This window comes from Xiphophorus maculatus, chromosome 23, assembly GCF_002775205.1.
Source record: "Xiphophorus maculatus strain JP 163 A chromosome 23, X_maculatus-5.0-male, whole genome shotgun sequence".
Lineage (NCBI taxonomy): Eukaryota > Metazoa > Chordata > Actinopteri > Cyprinodontiformes > Poeciliidae > Xiphophorus > Xiphophorus maculatus.
The window spans coordinates 26,620,170-26,640,111 of NC_036465.1; the positions used below are offsets into that span (position 1 = coordinate 26,620,170).

The 19,942-nt window shown below is 41.2% G+C and overlaps 1 protein-coding gene across 2 annotated transcripts in view; it reads right to left on the bottom strand.

Annotated features, from left to right (window-relative positions):
- aff2 (AF4/FMR2 family member 2) overlaps positions 1–19,942 on the bottom strand; it is a 204,845-nt gene that overhangs the window by 120,006 nt on the left and 64,897 nt on the right. For both annotated transcript variants that reach the window (XM_023328782.1, XM_023328781.1), the window contains exons 2-4: positions 15,016–15,136; positions 4,309–4,960; positions 2,217–2,650 (exon numbers count right to left, since the gene is read on the bottom strand). In XM_023328782.1, the coding sequence (XP_023184550.1) occupies positions 2,217–2,650; positions 4,309–4,960; positions 15,016–15,136 (1,207 nt within the window). The remainder of the gene's footprint in view (positions 1–2,216; positions 2,651–4,308; positions 4,961–15,015; positions 15,137–19,942) is intronic.

The following is a 19,942-nucleotide window of genomic DNA, read 5'->3' on the forward strand; positions in this document are numbered from 1 at the left end:
ACAGTCTGGTTGGCCAAAGATAGCAAATTGTTTTTTTAGGCTGCAGGTCGTATGCAAAAGGTTTTCCTCATTGCGCTTAAAGAGAAGTCTTAAAGTCTGCAAATGCACATATAATGTATATATATTGCATATTGTAAAGAGAGCCTTGAGAGCAGCTAGGGATAGCATTATTGAAGGATGGTCAGGAAAGTAGCTGAGGGGGAGGCATATTTGGTGAGTACTGACAGAATTATTGCCTTCCTACTGGAAGTAATGTTTCTAGACTTGGAGCCACATTTGAACGGTTATGGAGTTGGACTGCAGAGCAGTAGTCGTGTAGCTCCAGAGTGAAGGGGCTTTAAATTTCATCCTCATTTCAGAGCACAGACTGTACCTGTCATCAGACCTCTGCCTGAAGTGTTCTGGTATGTGGGGCGTTTAGCTTGCTCTGAGGTCTGTTTTAGCAGGAATGGTGCTGTAGATAGTTTCACCTCAATAGCACTCACTCGGCATTACGGCGCAGCGTCAACTTCTCAATTAAAAATGACTGATGTGCTACGAAGGCGAGGATGTGTTGACAGAAAAGTGAAAGGCGTAATGTAGAAAAATGGTAACACGATCTAATAAATCATGATGCCAATTTGTGTCGCGCCTTTATGTTAAGGAAAGCCGGTTGACCCTCTTGATTCAAGAGAAAACTCTGGCTTTTAAGAAAAAGGCTGCTAGTATCAGAGAAGACTGATTTTAATGTTGACCTTCTATGATAGCTGTTTGCTGTTTGTAATTTCAGTACTGAAAATTACACTTGCCTAATTAGTTTTAAAAAATATGCTCTTCTAAAGTAGAGTTGATCAAGTATTTCCAGACTTTTGTAAGACTATTTTTCTTCTGCTACTTGTCCACTTGTACCTGCCTAATGCGTCTCACTTATGGCTTCAGGCATAAAAAGACGAAACAACATTTTTGAATTGGCTCTTAAGTCACCTAGTTTATAGCAGTCTGTCCCAGAAACACTGGCTTGATTTAGTACCATGTATCTGTAGAAAACTTTTCAGGTCTCACATAAATTTGTTTCACTTGGCCTGTCAAATATTTTAAGGATGTACAATGAGATCTGCCCAGTCTGGAAGGATCTCTTTGGGAATCACTTCTTGTTTTTTTTTCTCAGTGGGACTATGTCAATGTTGCATGTGCAACTAAAGTAATGGGAAAACCTTATCCTGGTACACCAGGTTGCCAAGAGCAAAAGATTCCAAAGACCCTCTAAAGAGTTGTAGGCATGGAACTTATCGATTTTTGAGTTAATCTATAGTTGATTGATCTTATCGATTGATCGATAAGCGGCCTTTTTCTTAAAAGCCAGAGTTTTCTCTTGAATCAAGAGGGTCAACCGGTTTTCCTTATCATAAAGGCGCGACACAAATTGGCATCATGATTTTTTTTATTACAATTTTTCTACATTACACCCTTCGCTTTTCTGTCAACACATCCTCGCCTTTGTAGCAAGTCAGTCCTTTTTAATTGAGAAGTTGACGCTGCACCGTAATGCCGAGTGAGTGCTATTAAGGTGAAACTTCAGCAGCTTCTCAAGTGTTTACATTTCAAAACAGAACCACATAAAAGTCATTTTATATCCCACTCCGGACACTGTTAGGATCGTTTGTTTTTCCTGTTCTAGTATGGCCCCGCCACCTTTGTTTCTGTATCTACTGGCCATCCTTAAGCCAAACTACAACACTAAAAGAAGGTGTAAGCTGACGTTATTGGTTAATCGATTGGAACTCATTTTCATCTAAAGAACAATTAGATTAGATAGTTCTAAACAAAGCCAACAGAACAGTAGACAGACAAAAATAGAAAGCTAATCAACGATCAACTATCAATCTCAAAGCTGTCCTGTAAACTCATTAAAGCCCACAGGTTGCATAGTGAATGCCCTGTAACATGCTCTGTTGAAGCTTCTGGGTGATTGGCATGTCAATTCAGTCAGGGGCTTCAGTTTTGTTCTGTCCTACTGTTTTACTGACAGATTATTTATGTTGTAATAAAAAAATAAATACTAAATAGGATTACCAGCAGACCAGAGAGGCCGCTGGTTTTACTTCGTTCTTCAAAGTAAAGGTTTTTTATTTGCTTTTCCAGTAAAAAAAAAAAAGAAAAGAAGATGATTTTCTCGACTCAGTCTACAGACTCTTTCAAAGTTGATGCATCAACAGTAACCAACTCCAAATTCTTACCTCTCCCGTGTGGTTGAGGTTCAGTTTTGGCAGCTTGTTCTTCGCGTTTCCAGACGTTCCTCCAAAAGATTGGCTGCTGCTAAACCCCTCTGTTGCCACCGGAGGGGGCTTAAGCTGCGGGGAGTCACTCGGCGCCTGGTCCTGGCCGTCCATTGGTCGAACGTACGCCGTGGGCTTCTGCTGGATAGCGATCGGCTTCCCCGAGAGGCAGCCGGGTGGGAAAGTGGGCGTGGTCAGACCAGACGTGGGGGTGGTCAGACCGGGCGTGGGGGTGGTCAGAACAGAGGTGGAAGCCAGCGGGGAGGAGGACAAGGAAAGGTGAGAAGTTGTTTCATTTTCGAACGGGGAGGTTTTGAAAGATCCGACATTTTCCACGCTGGAGGAAGACTTAAAGTGGCAACCGTCTACAGTGGAGGACCGAAAGTTGCCGCCATCTGTAAGAGAGAGAAGAAAAAGAAATCACCTGAGAACAATAAACCCTACCAACAGCTCATCGTCAGAGATCAGTAAGATCAGTACAGCCAATCAAATTGAAAAGAATTAAGATGTTTTCAGGTTTCAAAATCAACCTTATTATCTGGTTATGTAATAAATGCTAATTTTAATTATTTTTACCAAGAAGGTCTGAAACATTGGAACCCTTCAAAATTTTACTACAATTATTGAATCAGCCTTCATGACTCAGGAAAGAATAAAAAAAACCCCAACAAATTATGAATTTTGATATAAAATGTTTTGTATTTTACACCTTTAATCAGACACATCTGTAAAAGCTTTTCTTGATTTGAGAAAGGCAGGACTGCCTTTCTCAAAGAGTTAATTAATAAAACAACAAAACTTCCTGATTTGAGCTGAAATGGTTTAATCGATTTCATAAGATAACGTTGGCTTCAAAAGAAGACTGAACAAGATTGTAGCAATATCTTTAGAGAAACTAAGCACTCATGTTTTCTTTAAACAAATACAAAAAGGTTTTACAAATACGTTTGCTTTCAAGAATACGTAATCGCTGTAGAACATTTCCGTTCAGGTTTTAGTACTTCATACGTCGCGATTTCTATTTGTTGAATTCTATAGTAAAAATCGGCTTTCTGTATTTTCCATATTTCAGATTTCGAACTACATTTCATTAAGTGTATCAGAAAGTACAAAACATGAAACAGACCTTAAGTTTAGGGGAATTTTCACACCTGATAGTCGGTCAGACTACAACATTGGTTATCTTTTCAGCTGATGCTAAAAAACAAACCAGTTTTGAAAAACCTGTTCCCCTCCTCGCCTGTGGTGGCGCTGCACCAAGAACCACTGAACTGCAGAACCAATAAGAAAACAATGAGCGCAACTTTCACCCTCACAAAATGTAAATAAGAACGGTGTGATGTCAAATTTTAACAGTTGTAGGATTTCTCTTTAGGCGTCGGTAAAAGACCATGAACAATTAGCTTTAAACTCACATGTTTGTTTAGGTTGTATTTACCCAGAATGCCCTCTGGTCTAGTCCACATCCTGCTTTTGGAGCAGTCTCCGTTTCGCTTGGTACATTTTAACTGAACAGAGACTCAGGTTTTTAGAGAGTTGAATTTTGTGGTCCTCTTGCACATTCACATCTTCCTAAACGAACCGGATTTCTAGGCAAATGAACTAGAGTCTGACTGAAGCGGACCAGGCAGAGCTGTGTGATCCACCCTTAGGATGCAAGAGGAAGCTCCGACCCAACTTTAATTTTGTTAATGGCCACAGGCTTTGACACTGTTCTGGTCTGCTTGTCCGCAAGGCCCAAGAGCCTCGTGTTCATGAACGTACCAAGGTATGTCCATATGGTAAAGGACTCACATGCCAATGGCAACAGGATAGCACACCTGAATTATTATGATGTTTAATATGGAAAACTTTTATGCAGTAAGGGACACATCTACAGTATCTTTCAATGTTTATATCTTCACAACACTGATACAAGCCAGCAGTCTATTAATTTCTGCGGTATAAAACCATCCGATATTAAATGTAGACATAAACCATAAAACTGAAATATTCTTGAATGCAACAGAATCAGAGTAGCAATTCCTTTTGAGGCACGTTGGGTAACAATTACCTGGTAGGGAATGGCTTTTGGACGAATGCCTTCTGGAAGAGGACGAGGAAGAGGATGAGGACGAGGAAGAAGGGCTTGATTCCTCTTTCAGACCCAGTTCATCTTTGAGAGAGCTGAACAGCTCTTCGTGCCTTTGCAGCTGCTGCTCCTCTAAAAGAGCCATTTTGCCCCGGCTGGCAGCCGCGGCCGCAGGGACCTGCCCCTGTCCGTTTTGTCCCGGCGCCCCTGACCCTACCACCAGGCCCGTCGCTTGACCTCCCTTCGACCACTCCATGGTGTTCCTCGACTTCTTCAAGTTCTGGTGCGGGGCCGCCGGCGCGTTCGACAACGACGTGACGACGGCGGGCGGCTGCATGGAGGCCGACGACAGCGCGCCGCTTCCCGTCCTCTTTTCCCCGCTTCCCTCTGCTCCTCCTCCTCCTCCACCGCCCGCTGCTCCTCTCCAGGCCTCGTTGAACAGCTGGGACTCTGTGGCCGATCTGTCGGCGGCGGAGGAGCCCGCCGCTTGCTGCTGGTTGTTGCTCGCAGCGCTGCCTTTGGGGATTCCCACCAAGTGGCTCTGGTTGGAGTGGCTGGTTAGCAGGTCTTTCATTTCTTCATAGGAGCCCAGGGTGTTCTGGACTCGGTTGGCCAATGCATCGCCCTTATTAGTCTGACAGGGAAGGGAAAAAAAGGAAGAGGGAAAAAGAACAGAGGGAGGGAGAAGAAAAAGGACATTAATTAAGTCTTCCATTTCTCCATTTTACCAGACTTGATGAACAGCCCTCTCTACGCATCTGGAAAGGAATAGTGAGAGATAGATAGGGTGACCACTGACCAGCCTTCAGGAGGAGATGATTAATTAAATAATGCCACCTTTAAGAGGCCCCATCCCGGGCAGAACCTGTGAAATTAATGGGGCAGGAGTCATTATTACCCTGACCCCACATTCTCAGCCAATCACTGTTTGGAGGACAGTCCTTCACTTATATGTCATCCTAAAGCAGCCTACCTGCTATCGGAAATGCTGAGAGGTGCCCAAGAATAGCCTAACAGCTCATTTAGTGTCAGTGAAAGAAAGAAGAAAATCAACACTAGGGCAGTTCTTCTTCTTGGGCCAAAAAAAGAGGAAAATAAAGTCCCAGAACTGGTAACTGTGTGCAAAAACTGTTTGTATTGTATGGTTTGCTTTTTTACATTTTTTTATTTGAAACATCTAATTACTATACCAAGACTTAAGGATTATCATACCACGTGGTATAAATACGAGGTCACGCAGAAAACCATTTCTTTTAATCGCAAGCCACTTTTGAGGAAACCAAGATAAATTTTAAAATTTTATTGGTAGAGAACTGTTGCAAGTAATCACCAAGTCTCCATGGTAAGGAAAGAAAAAGGCTTCAACACCTTACCGTCACAATGTGGAGTTTGGTTTACTTTACTGGGACTTTAATGGGATCTGTGAGCTTCAGTCAGATGAGACTGGGGGCAGTTATTGTAACGTTTACCGTTATAGAGTGAACTTTTTTTTTTTTAATCATGATTGGAATTATGATACAACATAGCACCAATAAACTTTAATAGTTGATGTATACAAACATAAAACATGATAAATTGATGAGTTTGAACAATTTTTGTCCAAAGTTGGGTCCATGAAAGCATATTGATTTTATTTGGCATTTTTAGCATGTTCTATATTTGGCATTTCAGGAATACCAGATGAAGAAGATGGTTGCCCACTTGTGGCAGGGTATAACAATGTTTTTACTAATATGACTACACTCTAAAGGTGCAGTATCATGTGTTTTCCAGGCACACATTACATAATACACAACCTTGTGATCACATTGTGCAATTTTATAGCACAACCAAGTAACTATGCCACCTAAAGTTGTTATAAAAATGCTGTATTTATTAAATTTAACACCTTGAAATTGGGCCTCTGTTTCTTTAAGAAGCTCCTGCTCTTTCTGAAACGCCGCCTTCAGGAAGTCATCACAACATGGCTCCTCTATTAACGCTTTAACAAAGTTTTAACCATCGCTCTGATGTGCATCTTCCGTAAATGCATCTTGATCGTTTTCTTTCTTTCGTTTATTTGCTAATATCAAGTGTTTGCTGATTGCTGCTGGTTAGTCTGAGTGGGGAGTGATGGGCCGGGCTGCTCTGTGAGGTGGAAACCTGGAAACTGAGATTCCAAGGAGGAGATTTAACCTCGAAGGCGGAGCTAGGTCCACCCAGGCGTTTTGCACAGCTGAATGGTTGCCATGGAGCTTATAGGATTTCTCAAACATGCCTGATTGATTTTACGTAACGCTGCCCCTTTGATGTATTCGAATAGGTTTTCTGGAAATTAAAAGGTAAGATTGAAGCAAGTCCAATACAGGAACAATTTCTGTAAAGACTTTTCTTTTTTTAACACATCTTTACCAGAGGAAGCAATAAATATATATATATAATGTTTTCAGCCTGAACAACGAGCCGTAAAGCCGACAACATTCATCAGCCGGGTCTGAATTATGCGAGATCTACAGCAAACCGACGCACGGCTGACATTTCATCGTGAATTACACACAAACGTGGAACAATGGGACCAGTGAGCAAGATCAATGCGAAATGCCGCCCAGTAATTTTATTGCACATCTGATTAGCAATCTGGTCAATAGAGTTTCCCAGTCATAAGGCCGAGGTTGCCGACGGCCCAATTACCACGGCGCTAACAGGAACGCGGCGGTGTCGAGTCACAGCAAAGCTGGTAAGAAGAAGTCAAATTGTATTTATTTTGAGAATTAAAGAGAGGAGGAAGCCGTAAGAAGATTAATGAATTTAAAATTGAATTTAAATCATCTGTTTAGATCTCCGAGGCGAGAGAAGAAGGGGACAATTAAAGACTGATATGTTGATGGTTGTTTTTCCTCGAGGTGAGCGTTTGAGCGTGCGGCTTTGTTGTTCCAATGCAAACGGTTTCAGTCAATAACCAAATAATAGAGTAATAACATGCAATGATCCATGGAGAGGGCTCATTGCAGAGGAGGGAATTCTAAGTATGTGTGTGTTACAGCAAACACTTCACGACATTACGAATGATCATAACACCATGGCACTATTGGCTGTAATAGAGGGCCATTTAAGCTGCGTTTCACGGCGATCACAAGTTTCTGGGTTCTGTTTCCACCAAGCAATTGTTCTGACATGAGTTTTATGAGCCAGGTGGAGCTGAAATCACAAAGTGTTCTGGTTTTAACATGCCTCGGCGGAAAACGAGCGGATCTGCACGGAGCAACAGAGAGAGAGAGAGAGAAAGCCACAGTAACGACGCTCGCACTGCGCCGCTAGCCCGCGTGTTTGGCAGGCCTTTTTTTTTTGTATTTGTTCTGTTTGTAAAAATGAGACATTTTGCACATTAGCACATAACTGAGGATAATGGGGACGTCTGTAATAGTTTGATAATGGTAATGGTTTGGTGAACAGCCAAAGTAATGGACATATTGGACTTTGTCATGATGGTGCTGTGAGATGGGGGGGAGCGTAATCATGCGCATTTGGATTTATTTTGTTTGCACCACAACGACCAATCTTCACCAATACTGGCAGATTAGGGGGTAAAAGCAATTTAGCCTGGTGCATTGACCGCGCCACTTTCTTACAACACTGTAAATACAATCAGTGGAAAGAAAACAAATCAAGAACCAAGCAAGGTTATTATAGCAAACTAAAACTAACAAAATAGCAAATTCTGAAATTTGAGAAAATATCTTCGCTAACTGGAATAAATAAAAAGGGTAATTAATGGAGGAAAACTATAACCAACCAATTTTCCACTTGTCTTGGCTTTGACTGGTGACCCGCAAGGTCCAAACTCAAAAAACACCCTGAGAGAAGCTGACCTTCTTGCCTTCTTCACGTTGAATGGAGATGGTGTCAAATGTTTGTTGTTTGTGCAGCAACAAAACTGTGCCGTTATAATCTTTCAAATTTTACGAAAGAAAAAAGTTTCCAGAGGTCCCCAGAAATTAGCAGCGAGCAGAAAATCTGGTTTGTGCAGCTAAACCGTCTAGAGCACAGTTGATTGATACCAAATTTGTTTGATTTTGTAAGAGTGTGAGGGTGGAGAAAGGGGTTGTTGTGACCTTTGATGACCTCTGGAAACATTTGGAATAATATCTTTAAAAATATAGCGCCACAAATGAAAGTTTTTTCTGCACAAACGTGTGACACCAATTTTGTTTGATTTGAAGAAGAAACACTCTTCAGTTAGGAAGTTGTTACTGTGAGAAGACAAACAAAAACTGTCTATTTGTGAGATTTCTGAAAGCGACGTCGCAGAAGCTGAACATACTGCAAGTTGTTTAAAAGAAAATGGCATTTTCTGCTTACACACAGTCGACCCATTTTATCTGTTTGCTTTTCAACCTCAGCCAGCCATTAAAGGCGCTGGATTCGGAAGTGTAGGAAGTCTTCTGGGAATCTCAGAGTTATTTTCTGTCATCTCTAGGTCAGCTCTCATAGACAGCTGAGGTCTGAAGGCTGCTAGTTGCTAGTGCTACCAACAGTGCTAACTGCTAAAGCTAGTAAAACAGTGCTTCATTCATTGCCTCTACTCCTAATAAAGTAATCGATAGTGGGAAAAATATTTGCTATTTAATATTTTTATAGTGTAGCTAGGACAGAGAGATTGCAAATGGCAAAAACTCAGATGAGCAGGTCAATAATTATTTTTTACCTTTTTTTACCTGAAACATAAAGGCCATAAATATCCTTCTAAAAAAAGGTACCACAAGGCAGAAGGAGTGAAATATTCCCAAACAGACTTCAAGATAACTAATCAAGAAGGCGGAACGGCAACAAACATCATTAATCTGTCCCATCAAGTCTTTCCTTTGCATCGTTTCGCCTCTAATAAAACAAGAAAAACCTCCAAACGCGCAAATAAACGAAAGAAAGAAAACGATCAAGACGCATTTACGGACGACGCACATCAGAACTGACGGAAAAGCATTCAAATAATCCTAACAGAAGTCGCTGCTGCGCGCACACACCCGCACAAACGCTACACACCCAAGTTAGCTGTGAATAAATTAGCCCATCTCGTCTCCATCTCAGGCTCATGAATAAAAGATCTAGTGGCTGAAGAGGAACAGAAAACACATTTACAGAGAGGTAAAATGGAAAACAGAGGGGAGGGAGAGGATGAATACTTATGTATGACTTCAGTGTGTGTGTGCGTGTGTTCAAGAGTGTGTGAATAGATCATCCCAAATAGCTGCTAACAGCATAACGCTCCTTAACAGGATTAGAAGAGGGATTAGCTAATAGCTGACAGAGAGAATGAACGTTGGGAGAGAGAGGAGAAGAAAAAGACAGAAGTGACGGACACATGATTAAAAAAACAACAACAACAAAAAACTAAAAACAGAAAGCAGAGGTCATCCGGGCTCCACAAATCCAATATCCGATAGCTAAAAGGAGCTGATATGAAAGAAGAGATCAGACTTTAAACGCAGAGCCGGGGGGGAATTGCTCGGGAACAGGCTGTGGCAAAAAAAACAAAAAAACAGCAAATTGATCAAACAAAGTGAGCATAAGAAAATAAAAATAAAAAATGACATTTCTGTGTGGTGTGATAAATAAATCAGTAGAAGAAAACAGCGAGCAGCGAGGTGTAAACTGGAGGAATGTGCGGACATTTCTTCAAACAGTTGAAAAAGAGCAGGCGTATTAAACGAGTAAACAAGTTGTCCCCTATGAATGATGCAGTGACCCGTTCCCTTTTATCAGAATTATTTTCTTTTCAATTACAGCTTCCCTGTTCAGCTAATGACTGTAATTAATGAGGAACCTAAAAACCTCTGTGCAGCAGCGTATTACCAGGGAACTGTCTCTTCGCTGAGTAATAAGGCTTCCTGCAAATTAGATCTAATGCCAAAATTCAGGGCTTTGGTATTTAGGCTTAGTGTTGCTAAGAGCTAAAAGTTACCATGTTAGAAATCCAATCCCCCCCAGGTAATTACAGCATTAGTGTATATTTTTAAAAAATCTGAATTATAAGTATCTTTTGACATCAGTAATGCTGTTTAAAAGCACCGTGATGTATCTTCTATTCACATCCCCATGATGGAATTAGTTGTTTAAAGACAGCAAACATTTCTTCATGCCAGAAAAAGACAGACTGGTCCATCATTAGCAGCAGATTTGATTGAGATAAAAACAAAGAAGATCTTTTAGTCAGAAAACTTATTCAAAAGTCCATAGAAGGAGATGAAGGAGTAGGAAAATGGCGGCGGCTACCTCTTCCTCACTGTCACTGGATAGGAGTTGAATATCTTGGCGTACATAACCTGACTGTGTTTCCATTTGAAGTATCGGATTAGGAAACGTAGATGGAAACGGCAAAATTCCATCAAATTTAAAAGTTTTTACGATAGCTCAGGTGGTAAGAGTTAACTGGAGGTAAGTGGTGTGTTTATAAAACTAAGTAAGTCATACTGAAATTATAGATGTAATGTCCTCTATTTTCATGTTCATAAATCTATTTATTAGCCTTTTGAGCTGATGTGAAATTGACCCCCGACCCCTGACACAAGCAGTTCATGTCAGCTGTCGGAAAATTTTGGTACTCTATAATCCTCCTTGAGGCATTTACGCTAAAATGGCGGCACCAAAAGTGGGGAGGAAACGCCACGGTGAGTTGGTTGTTCACAATACAATACTTCAACCTTTTTGAATTCTGCACCCCAAAAATTAACCAAGATATTAAAAAAAACTGGAACTACGACAATAACTAATCAAAAGTAAACTGAAACTGAATGTATAACTTTTAAAAACTATCAAATACACACCAGACAGAAGCTACTTAAAACTAACTGAATTAGACAAAAAGTCACAACAAAATGAAACTGAACTACAATGAAAACCCAAAACTATTATAACCCTGGTTCTACAGCGAACAGGACGCAGCATCGCCAAAGCTGGTTGCCATGACAGAACAATGACATCTTGACTCAGAAGTTTCCCTCAGCGTGTGGCCCATGCCAGTTTTCAACCTCTACTTCTTGTTTAGTACAGCCATGCGTGACATCAACATCTGAAATTACACAATTACGCCTGACTGATTCGCTCCAAACCAGCAGACGGGAACCCCCCAATTTGTATTTTCTTTTTTTTTTTTACCGACATTTTAAACGTTAGCTCAAAATTAGCATGACAACCGGATGGAAACGTAGCCTACCTGTGTACAAACGACTTGAATTCATTTTATTTGCAGACGCTAGCATGCAGCAGTGGTACCTCGCCACCCTCACACCGACCAGGCCACACACACACACACACACACACACAACCCTCCTCTCTCCTCGTACGCACAGATCTTGACCTTACGTCTTTACTGTTAATTGGCTTAGAAACGATCACCAGGAGTGTGGAGGCCCCTAAAATGGGATTCATTATCAGAAGAGCAACCTCTCATTTGCTTCTACTGACCTCCGAGCCCCGAGGAGCATCTCGGTAAGAAAGCCTCTCATCCTGTGTGTTTGGACACAGCAGGTCAGTGCAAATTCTGTCAAGACTCAAAGCTGCTCTGGTCTAACCAAGTGTTGAAGCTCCTGGTGGAAGCTAATGAGAGTTAACAAGCCAAAATCAATTTTACACAGAGGGGCTGCACAGTGCCCGAGGACTTCATGCATGTCTGGTTTACATTTCGCTAAAGAAAGGGAAGAGAAAAAAAAAAAAGGTATCTGAAAATAATAAGTATACAACTGTGTGTACAACTGTTTCAGATTTTAGCCTCAGGGAAAAAAGAGGATGAGAAACAGTCACATTATCCGCTTCCCCATCCACCGAACGACATTAAACAATACAGAAGACTCGCATTATTGTTTGTCACCCGTAATAAGTCCTTTCGAATGATAATTTACAGCAGGCAGAGTAGCTTTATATTAGCCTAAATCACAGAGCCGCGTTCTTGGAGGAGACCAGCCTGTCCTAATTGATTAAGGTGTTGTAAACTTGGTCTCTTTCCCCTAAATTCAATTCTGGAGTCAGGTATGTTCAGCTCTTCTCCAGCAGAGATAAATCAGCAGCATAAACCTGTCTCCCCGACAGCAGTAAGAGAGCATCACATGTGGGAAAAGCAGCTCTCTGTCATACGGCTCAGGAAGGCTGGAAACATGGATGAGGAAGACTTATGGCGGTTAGCTTGTTGCCCCGTCTTAGCTTTAGGCTCCCTGTCATTCCCTACATTTAAACAGATACACACTAGTTCTTCAAAATTACAGACACATATTATTTCAGAACACGTTTTACTTTTGAAGTTTCATTTAGGTGACTATTATTTTTTAAAATGTACCATTATAATGTAATGTGTAGCTAGCCACGTGACTGAGGCTAGCAAGTCAGCGTACAGATACCGTTAGCTCGACTACGTGGAAGCAAAACGACCCAAATTTCTCACAAACCTGAATGATGAGTTTCATTTGGAGTCGGAGAGCCAATCGGGGAATGAAGCTACACCCGAGATGTTGTGATGCTAGCTGCTGCTAGCAATAAGCTACAAGCCAATGACAATGCATTCTTTCCATTTTATGTGTTTAAACTCGAAGGCAACATGCTAACTAATACAGTTGTGTGTGTCTGTGGTTTCTTCCTGCTACGTTTCCTTTGCTTTGCATGTGAAGCAAGTGTGCAGACCATTGAACTGATACTTTATTCAGGCTCATTTTGATTTGGTCTCCTTCAGTCAACACCCCCCATCAATCGCAGTGAGTTTGGTTCCCCTCACATAAGTTCAGATGACCTACAGCTCTGGAGAACATGAAGAGCCTCTGCACTGAGCTCCTTTGAGAACCTCCTGGTTATTGCACCAAATATTGATTCCTGAACTCTTCCTGAGTTAAAACATCAGTGTTGTTGTTTCTAAATAAATATGAACTTGTTTTCTTTGCATTATTTGAGGTCTGAAAGCTCTGCATATTTTTTGTTGTTGTTATTTTGATCATTTATCATTTTCTGCAAATAAACACAATCTTTTCGCTTTGAATCTCGCAGACATGGTGTCAGTAGTTCGCAGAATAAAAGAACAATGTTCATTTTACTCTAACATACTGTATATATATAAAAAGTAAAATCAGAGAAACTGATCATTTTAGACTTAGACTTAGACTTTATTGTCATTTTGCATACACAGGGTGTATACAGAACAAAATTTCGTTGCATACGGCTCAGGACAGTGTTTTGAGCTTCCAATTGTGAGGTTACTCCAGAATAAAATAAAATACAGTATAAAATATGAATATAAATATAAATATAGAATATAAAGTGCAGGAATGACAGTAAAATGGAAGTTATTTAGCTCTGTACATGTGCAAGGTGTGAAGTGGAGACCAGATTTTGAGTGCAGTCCAGTTAAGAGTTCAGCAGTCTGATGGCAAGTGGGAAAAAGCTGTTTCAGAACCTGGTGGTCCTGCACCGGATGCTGCGGAACCTCTTTCCAGAGGGCAGCAGGGAGAACAGTCCATGGTGGGGGTGTGAGGGGTCACTGACGATGTTTCGGCCTCGGGACACGCAGCGCTGGGATGAAATGTCCTGAATGGAGGGCAGGGGGGCCCCAATGATCCTCTCTGCTGTCCGCACCACTCTCCTCACGTTCTTCCAGTCGGAGGCGCTGCAGCCTCCACACCACACAGAGAGGCAGCTGGTCAGAATGCTCTCTATGGTGCTTCTGTAGAACGTCTTGAGGATCGGCGGGGGCAGGTGTGCTCTTCTCATCCTCCGCAGGAAATACAAACGTTTCTGTGCCCTCTTGGCCAGAGTTTTAAGTGGTCTCTTCATTTTTTCCAGAGTTGTGTAGTAAGATTTTCATTTGAAAAGGAATAAAAATATGAAATTATTTAAAAAAAACAAAAAAACAACATATCAGTTAGAAACACAAAACAAACAAAAAGAATTCTGCTTCAAAAGTTGAAAACTTTTGACTTTTGAGACTGAAATCTCCCATTTCTTTCCATAAAACTTTGAGTTTGTGTATAAATGTACTTCTTTTTATCCTTTCTTTTTATAACTAATGCGTCATTATATTTAACCCTCTAGCACCAAATGCATAAATTTTTATTCGATCGTTTCTCTAACAAAGGATTTAGTCAAAAATATGCCATATTGAGTAAACATGTTGCCTTTAAACCATTAATATACTCTTTAAAAGTGATCAATGCATTTTAAGTATCACACAATGTCGTCACAAAACAGGTCATGTTGGTCATGATGATTAAATGAGTGCATAAGCCTGATGTATTAATTATGATACAAGCAAATTTAGAAAACAAGGCAATGAGTTTAAAGTGGTTTCCTCTGTATAAAAAAAACAAAACACAAAAATTATAATTATGTTTATGTCATCAGACTTTAAAATGTTAAAAGAGAAGACTGCCAGCTGAAATTAAATCGAAGCGTGCTTCAAGAACGCTGCGTCTGCGTTTATCACGTTTTTTATGAGCTGGTGACACTCATCACCATCACAATGAAGGTGATGAAGGTTTTTAAATGATCCGCCATCATCTCATATATTCATGCCACACAATCTCTGCAGTTTAAGAAGCCGAGGAAAAGATCCGTCACACTTCTTGTCGGGAATAGAAAAGCGGTAAGGGAAAAAAAAGAAGAAAAAAAACTTGTGCCAGCTTATAGTTTTGTTGATGGATTTTTTTTGTTGTTGTTGTTCGTTTGTTTTGCTCTTACTTTATACGGTTCTCCAAAGAGGTTAAATCCGGTTGAGAACAAGTCTTCATCTTGCTGGACCTCCTGGTTCCTCCTCTCCCACTCTCTCCTCTTCAGAGCACTGCGCTCCGACTCAAGATGGCTGCAAAGACACAAGGACAGAAGCTTGTTAGCACGAGCCTCTCTGCCACGGCATTTACGTAGAAACAACAGGGTTGCTGGTGTTCGGCCGCGCCGGCAGACAAAACTTCAAACCCCACTCAAACACGGCAACGAGAGACGATAACTAGACTAAAGGTCAGGCCCGGCAGGAGGTCCAAAGTATCCTGAAAGTAAAAACTTTAATAATAATCTTCGATGAATAGCTCGTTGTGGTGTAAAAATGAGTGAAACGTAGCCGGTCCACCTGGCAGTGGCGCCTCCATCACTGTTGGTCAAAGCTAGAGCCACGAGTCCTGCAGAGCCATTTGACCTGTGATTAAATGCCAGCTGGGCTTTAATCAGACAGAAAAAAAATTTCATGTCAGTAGGTGTTGGAGGGGATTTTTTTTAAATTAATGTGAAAGGGGCTTTTTCTGGAAGGTTTTTTTGGGGAGTAATATAATCGAAAATGCTTTTAAGGGAGTCTAGACGTTTTTTTTTTTTCCTCCATCTGCCGACCACCAGAAGACCGTTCACACCCCCGTAGCTACGGCACGTATCTCAGCTGGGTTTTTTTTTTTTTTTTTACCTCCAACAACGGATTAGGCAAATGAGAACTTTTAGAGGGGATGATAGTTGTGAAAATGTGTCATAATGCGTTCCACTTTTTAAAACTAAAAAAGCAGAAATTTACAACCACCAAAGAACTGCCTGCAGTTAAATCAGACCAAACATCTTTTAAGGTGAGCTAGAATTACCAAAATTATTTCGATTTGCTAAATACCACAATAACGAGAGACAGATCACGTCTGAGATTTATTTATTAACGTCTTCAAAATCGGAATACATTTCCTCAGTATTTGGCAGCGCTGGCTTTGGACTGTAAGACTCGGGTCAAACGTTTTGGGTTTCCGTCCAGAAGCTTCTCACAGTGGTTTGCTGGAGTTCTGGCCCGTTCCTCCTGATAGAACCGGTGGAACTGAGTCAGGGTTCACTCACACACGCCGTCTCCATCAGACTGATAACGAGGCTGTGTGATGCCAAAACACTGGCTTGGTTGTCCTTAAACCTCTGTAACAGCTTTGACTGCAAAAACACAGATTTTGTGTGTTTTTTGGTCTGGTTTCTTGTGCAAACATCTTAGTACATTTGAAATAAGACAAAAACAAACCTGCAAGTAACTTTTCATCAACATATAGGAGACTGTTTTAAGTAAATAATTTGCTTAATATTTACTTTAAAAAGTTCTAGTTCCATACTTCACAGATGGGATGGCGCTGCCAGGCTTACAGGTATCACATTTTTTCTCCCAAATGTATCGATGGTCATTATTTCCAAACGGTTTCACTTTAGTTTCATCGGGTCACAGGACAGGTCTCCAAAAAGGAAGGCTGTTCTTTTGGAGTAATGGCTTCCTCCTCGCTGAGCGGCTTTTCAGTCCATGCCAGCACCTGCTGCTTTACCACTTTCAGCAGAATCTTCTAAAAAGTCTTTGGCTTTAGTTCTTGGGTCGATTGACAGATTTGGACATTTCAATCCCAGCTATGCTTGTGTATAATTGTTTGAGCAGACGGATGTGGCTCCTTTGTACATCTGGAAATTGTTCCAAATTATCGTATTGTATCGTATCGTATCATATCGTGATTTTAAATAAATCCAAAGGTGTGCGTGTTCAATTACCTTAAATGTGTCAGTTAAAATATCAGAAGACTCTTAAGAAACGACACCATCATCTGGGTTTTCCCTCGTTGTTTAAATAGATAGTAATGATTCTGTATGTGAACTATTGATTTTGAAGACACTAATGAATGCATCTCTGACACGTCCTCTGTCGTTATTGTGGTGTTTAGCAAATAAAAAGAATTTGGGTGATTCTAACTGAGCTAAAACAAGAGAAGTTTGGTTTAATTTAACTTCAGACAGTGAGAAAAAAAAAATAGATGCATGTCTTTTTATTCGGTGTATGTGAATTCTGGTCCCAGCTGTAAGCAGTTCAGGAGGTTAAAGGTCACCCTACTTATGCAGCGTCTCATTAATTTAACTTGTGTCATTCACATGTGAATTTTTGACATGCTAAATGAGTTAGATCCAAAGCGAAACCGACTCAAGACATAGATATGGTCGTCGGGTACTCCACCTGGTTGTTGCTCTCCAAAAGCCACACTTCAATTCACTGTAAAAAAAAAAAAAAACACAAACAGATTTTTCTGATCCGAAACAGAATGAACTGGTGTTATTTAAGCACTGGTGGGGGTCTCGCACTAAAAGCAGTTGCGTGGGCGTTTTGTGTTTGTCACACACAAAGCATGAGACAAAAGGCTTAGCAGGGAATTCAGGGCGATTCGTGTCTTATCCGGGGTCCAACCTGATTTCGGTGAAATTAATTTAGGCAGTGTTTTCAGTCATTGCGAGCGAAGAAACAGAATTATTTAAATGGATATGGATTGGAACAATTCATAATGATAAAAGAGTAACTCAGAAATAGGACGTCGCAGCGGCAGTCATGTGATAATCGCTTTCGGGACACGAAACACCCGTGGTGAAACACGGTGGTGGCAGCATCATGCTGTGAGTATCCAAGTCAGAGGTGATGGTCGACGAAAAACATCACCTCTGATGACGACCAGACTGGTCCGTTTCACAGGAAAATGTTTTAGCATTCTTTGTATCGTGCTGTAACAACTGGTTCCGGGACTAATCATTTACCTCGTTTTAATTTATTATGTGATTAATTGTTTTCATCGCTTATTGCGACAGGCCTAAATAAATAAAAGTTCATTTGAAAACAGGATTAAATGCAGCTCCTTTGTGCAGTTTAAATCACACTTCTTTAAGTAAGCGGAGTCCTGAAGAAAACTCTTTCAAATGGGAAAGATTTTTAAGAACAATATTGGTGTTTGGGGCGCGATGAAATGCAGTCACAACCAGACAGTGAAAAGGAAATGATAAATAATTTTCTGTCATCAATTTTACCGATATCATAATAATACCACAAAATATATATTCAAAATCAAATTCATATTGCCAACCCCTACTCCCAACTTCCCGTTTAAATTTGCTTTGAATTGTCATAGATTTCTACATGACACTCAGTAGTTCACCATCGTGTCTCTTGTGATGAAAACCTCACACACTCGCTCACACACACGCATAACTAAAAGACATATGAAAGCAGTAAATGCAACAACTACTGGAACCATTGGAGACTGCCCTTCCAGGAATAGAGAGGGTGGTGAAACTTTCCTTACATAACCATGTAGTTTTAGCAAAAACGCTCCTTCTGCCGCACAACCAAACATTCAGTCTACCGAGAGATTCATACACCAGCAACCGAGGTGAACTCCCCCGTAGGAAAGAAAGTAACGCGCGGGAGTGTGCGACAACACGAGGCGGCGACCCGGTGACCCGGGAAAGGGGCCTCCTGTTTTATCACATCCGCCGCCGGGAGACGAGACGGGCCGCCTAATTAGGGATCGCCGCAATTAAAAGAGACTTTCCCTTTTCCACTACAAGACCTCCTGCCTTCAACATTTAATCTATCAGCAAGACGTGCGTGGGAGGGAGGAAGAGCGAAGCAACGAGAGGAAATAGAGAGAGGGAGGAAGAAAAAAAAAAAACAGAGTACCCAAGGGAGGGAAAAGACCCAGTTTCAGGGCAGCAGACAGTTTCTTTAAAAGGAAAGAAAAATAACAGAATGATGAAAGACGGAGAAGAAAGGTGGGGAGAGGGGAGGTGGAGCGGGAAGATGGAAGATGGAAGGAGTTGAAAAGGACGAGCAAGCAGAGGGAATTCCAGACGCAGTGACTGACGGGCCGAGGTGTTTACGCGCCGGGAACGTGGATGGGATCGTTTTACGTGCGCTGGCTTGGCTGGTTGACATGTGCGTTATCTGTCAATGCAGAAAGATTAACTGACAGCGCTGTCACTACTACAAACACGCTCGCATACAGTACACACACACACACACACACACACACACACACACACACACCTATCTCCGCAGAGCTGAGGTCCCGTGTGATGAATCACAGCCTCTGTATCCGTCTGTCGCATGCTAAACTTTCACATGGAGGAAATCAGGTCGCATGAGGTAATTAACACATCCAAGATTTATATCCCAGCATGCAGCAGGAGCAGAGAATGCACCTTTGTGCTACATAGGCAGGTTAGCTAGCTAGCTCAGACTGTTTCTCTGATCTGACCTAGTAAACCATAGCATTTGCAATTTTAAAAGCCTGTGGGGGAAAAAAAGTAGTTTTTATTTAGGTAGTTATTTAACCTTTACTTATCCCCATGAGGCAGTTAAAAACTAGTTTTCATCTACAACTTTTTCTTGTGTTAAATTTTGTCTAATCAAAAAGATAGTGTGACTATTACAGACAGAGTGACGGAGGTTGAGAAACTTTGACAAAATGCAATTATTTATCTCTGTCCTACGACACAAATGATTGATTTTTTTGTTTTTGTTATTTAAACATTAAAAATAACTACTAAAATTGCAGAGTTGGGAACAATTTCTGAAATCTGACGCCACTTCAATTTATTTACGTCAAGAAGTTGGAAGTTGCGCTCAGAGGTTTTCGAGTCGTTTCCTTCAGTGGTTCTCGGTGTAGCGCCACCACAGGCGAGGAGGGGGAACACATTCTTCACAGGGTTTGGTTCGCGAACCACGCCGGCTGAAATTGTAACCAACGTTGCTGTTTTGGTCCCCAATCGAACCGAGTCTACCAGACCAGTTGTTGTTATCCACAATAGCCAAACAATGTCACTTCAATAGAACTGCTTTAAAGGTGTTGTTTCGGTTTTG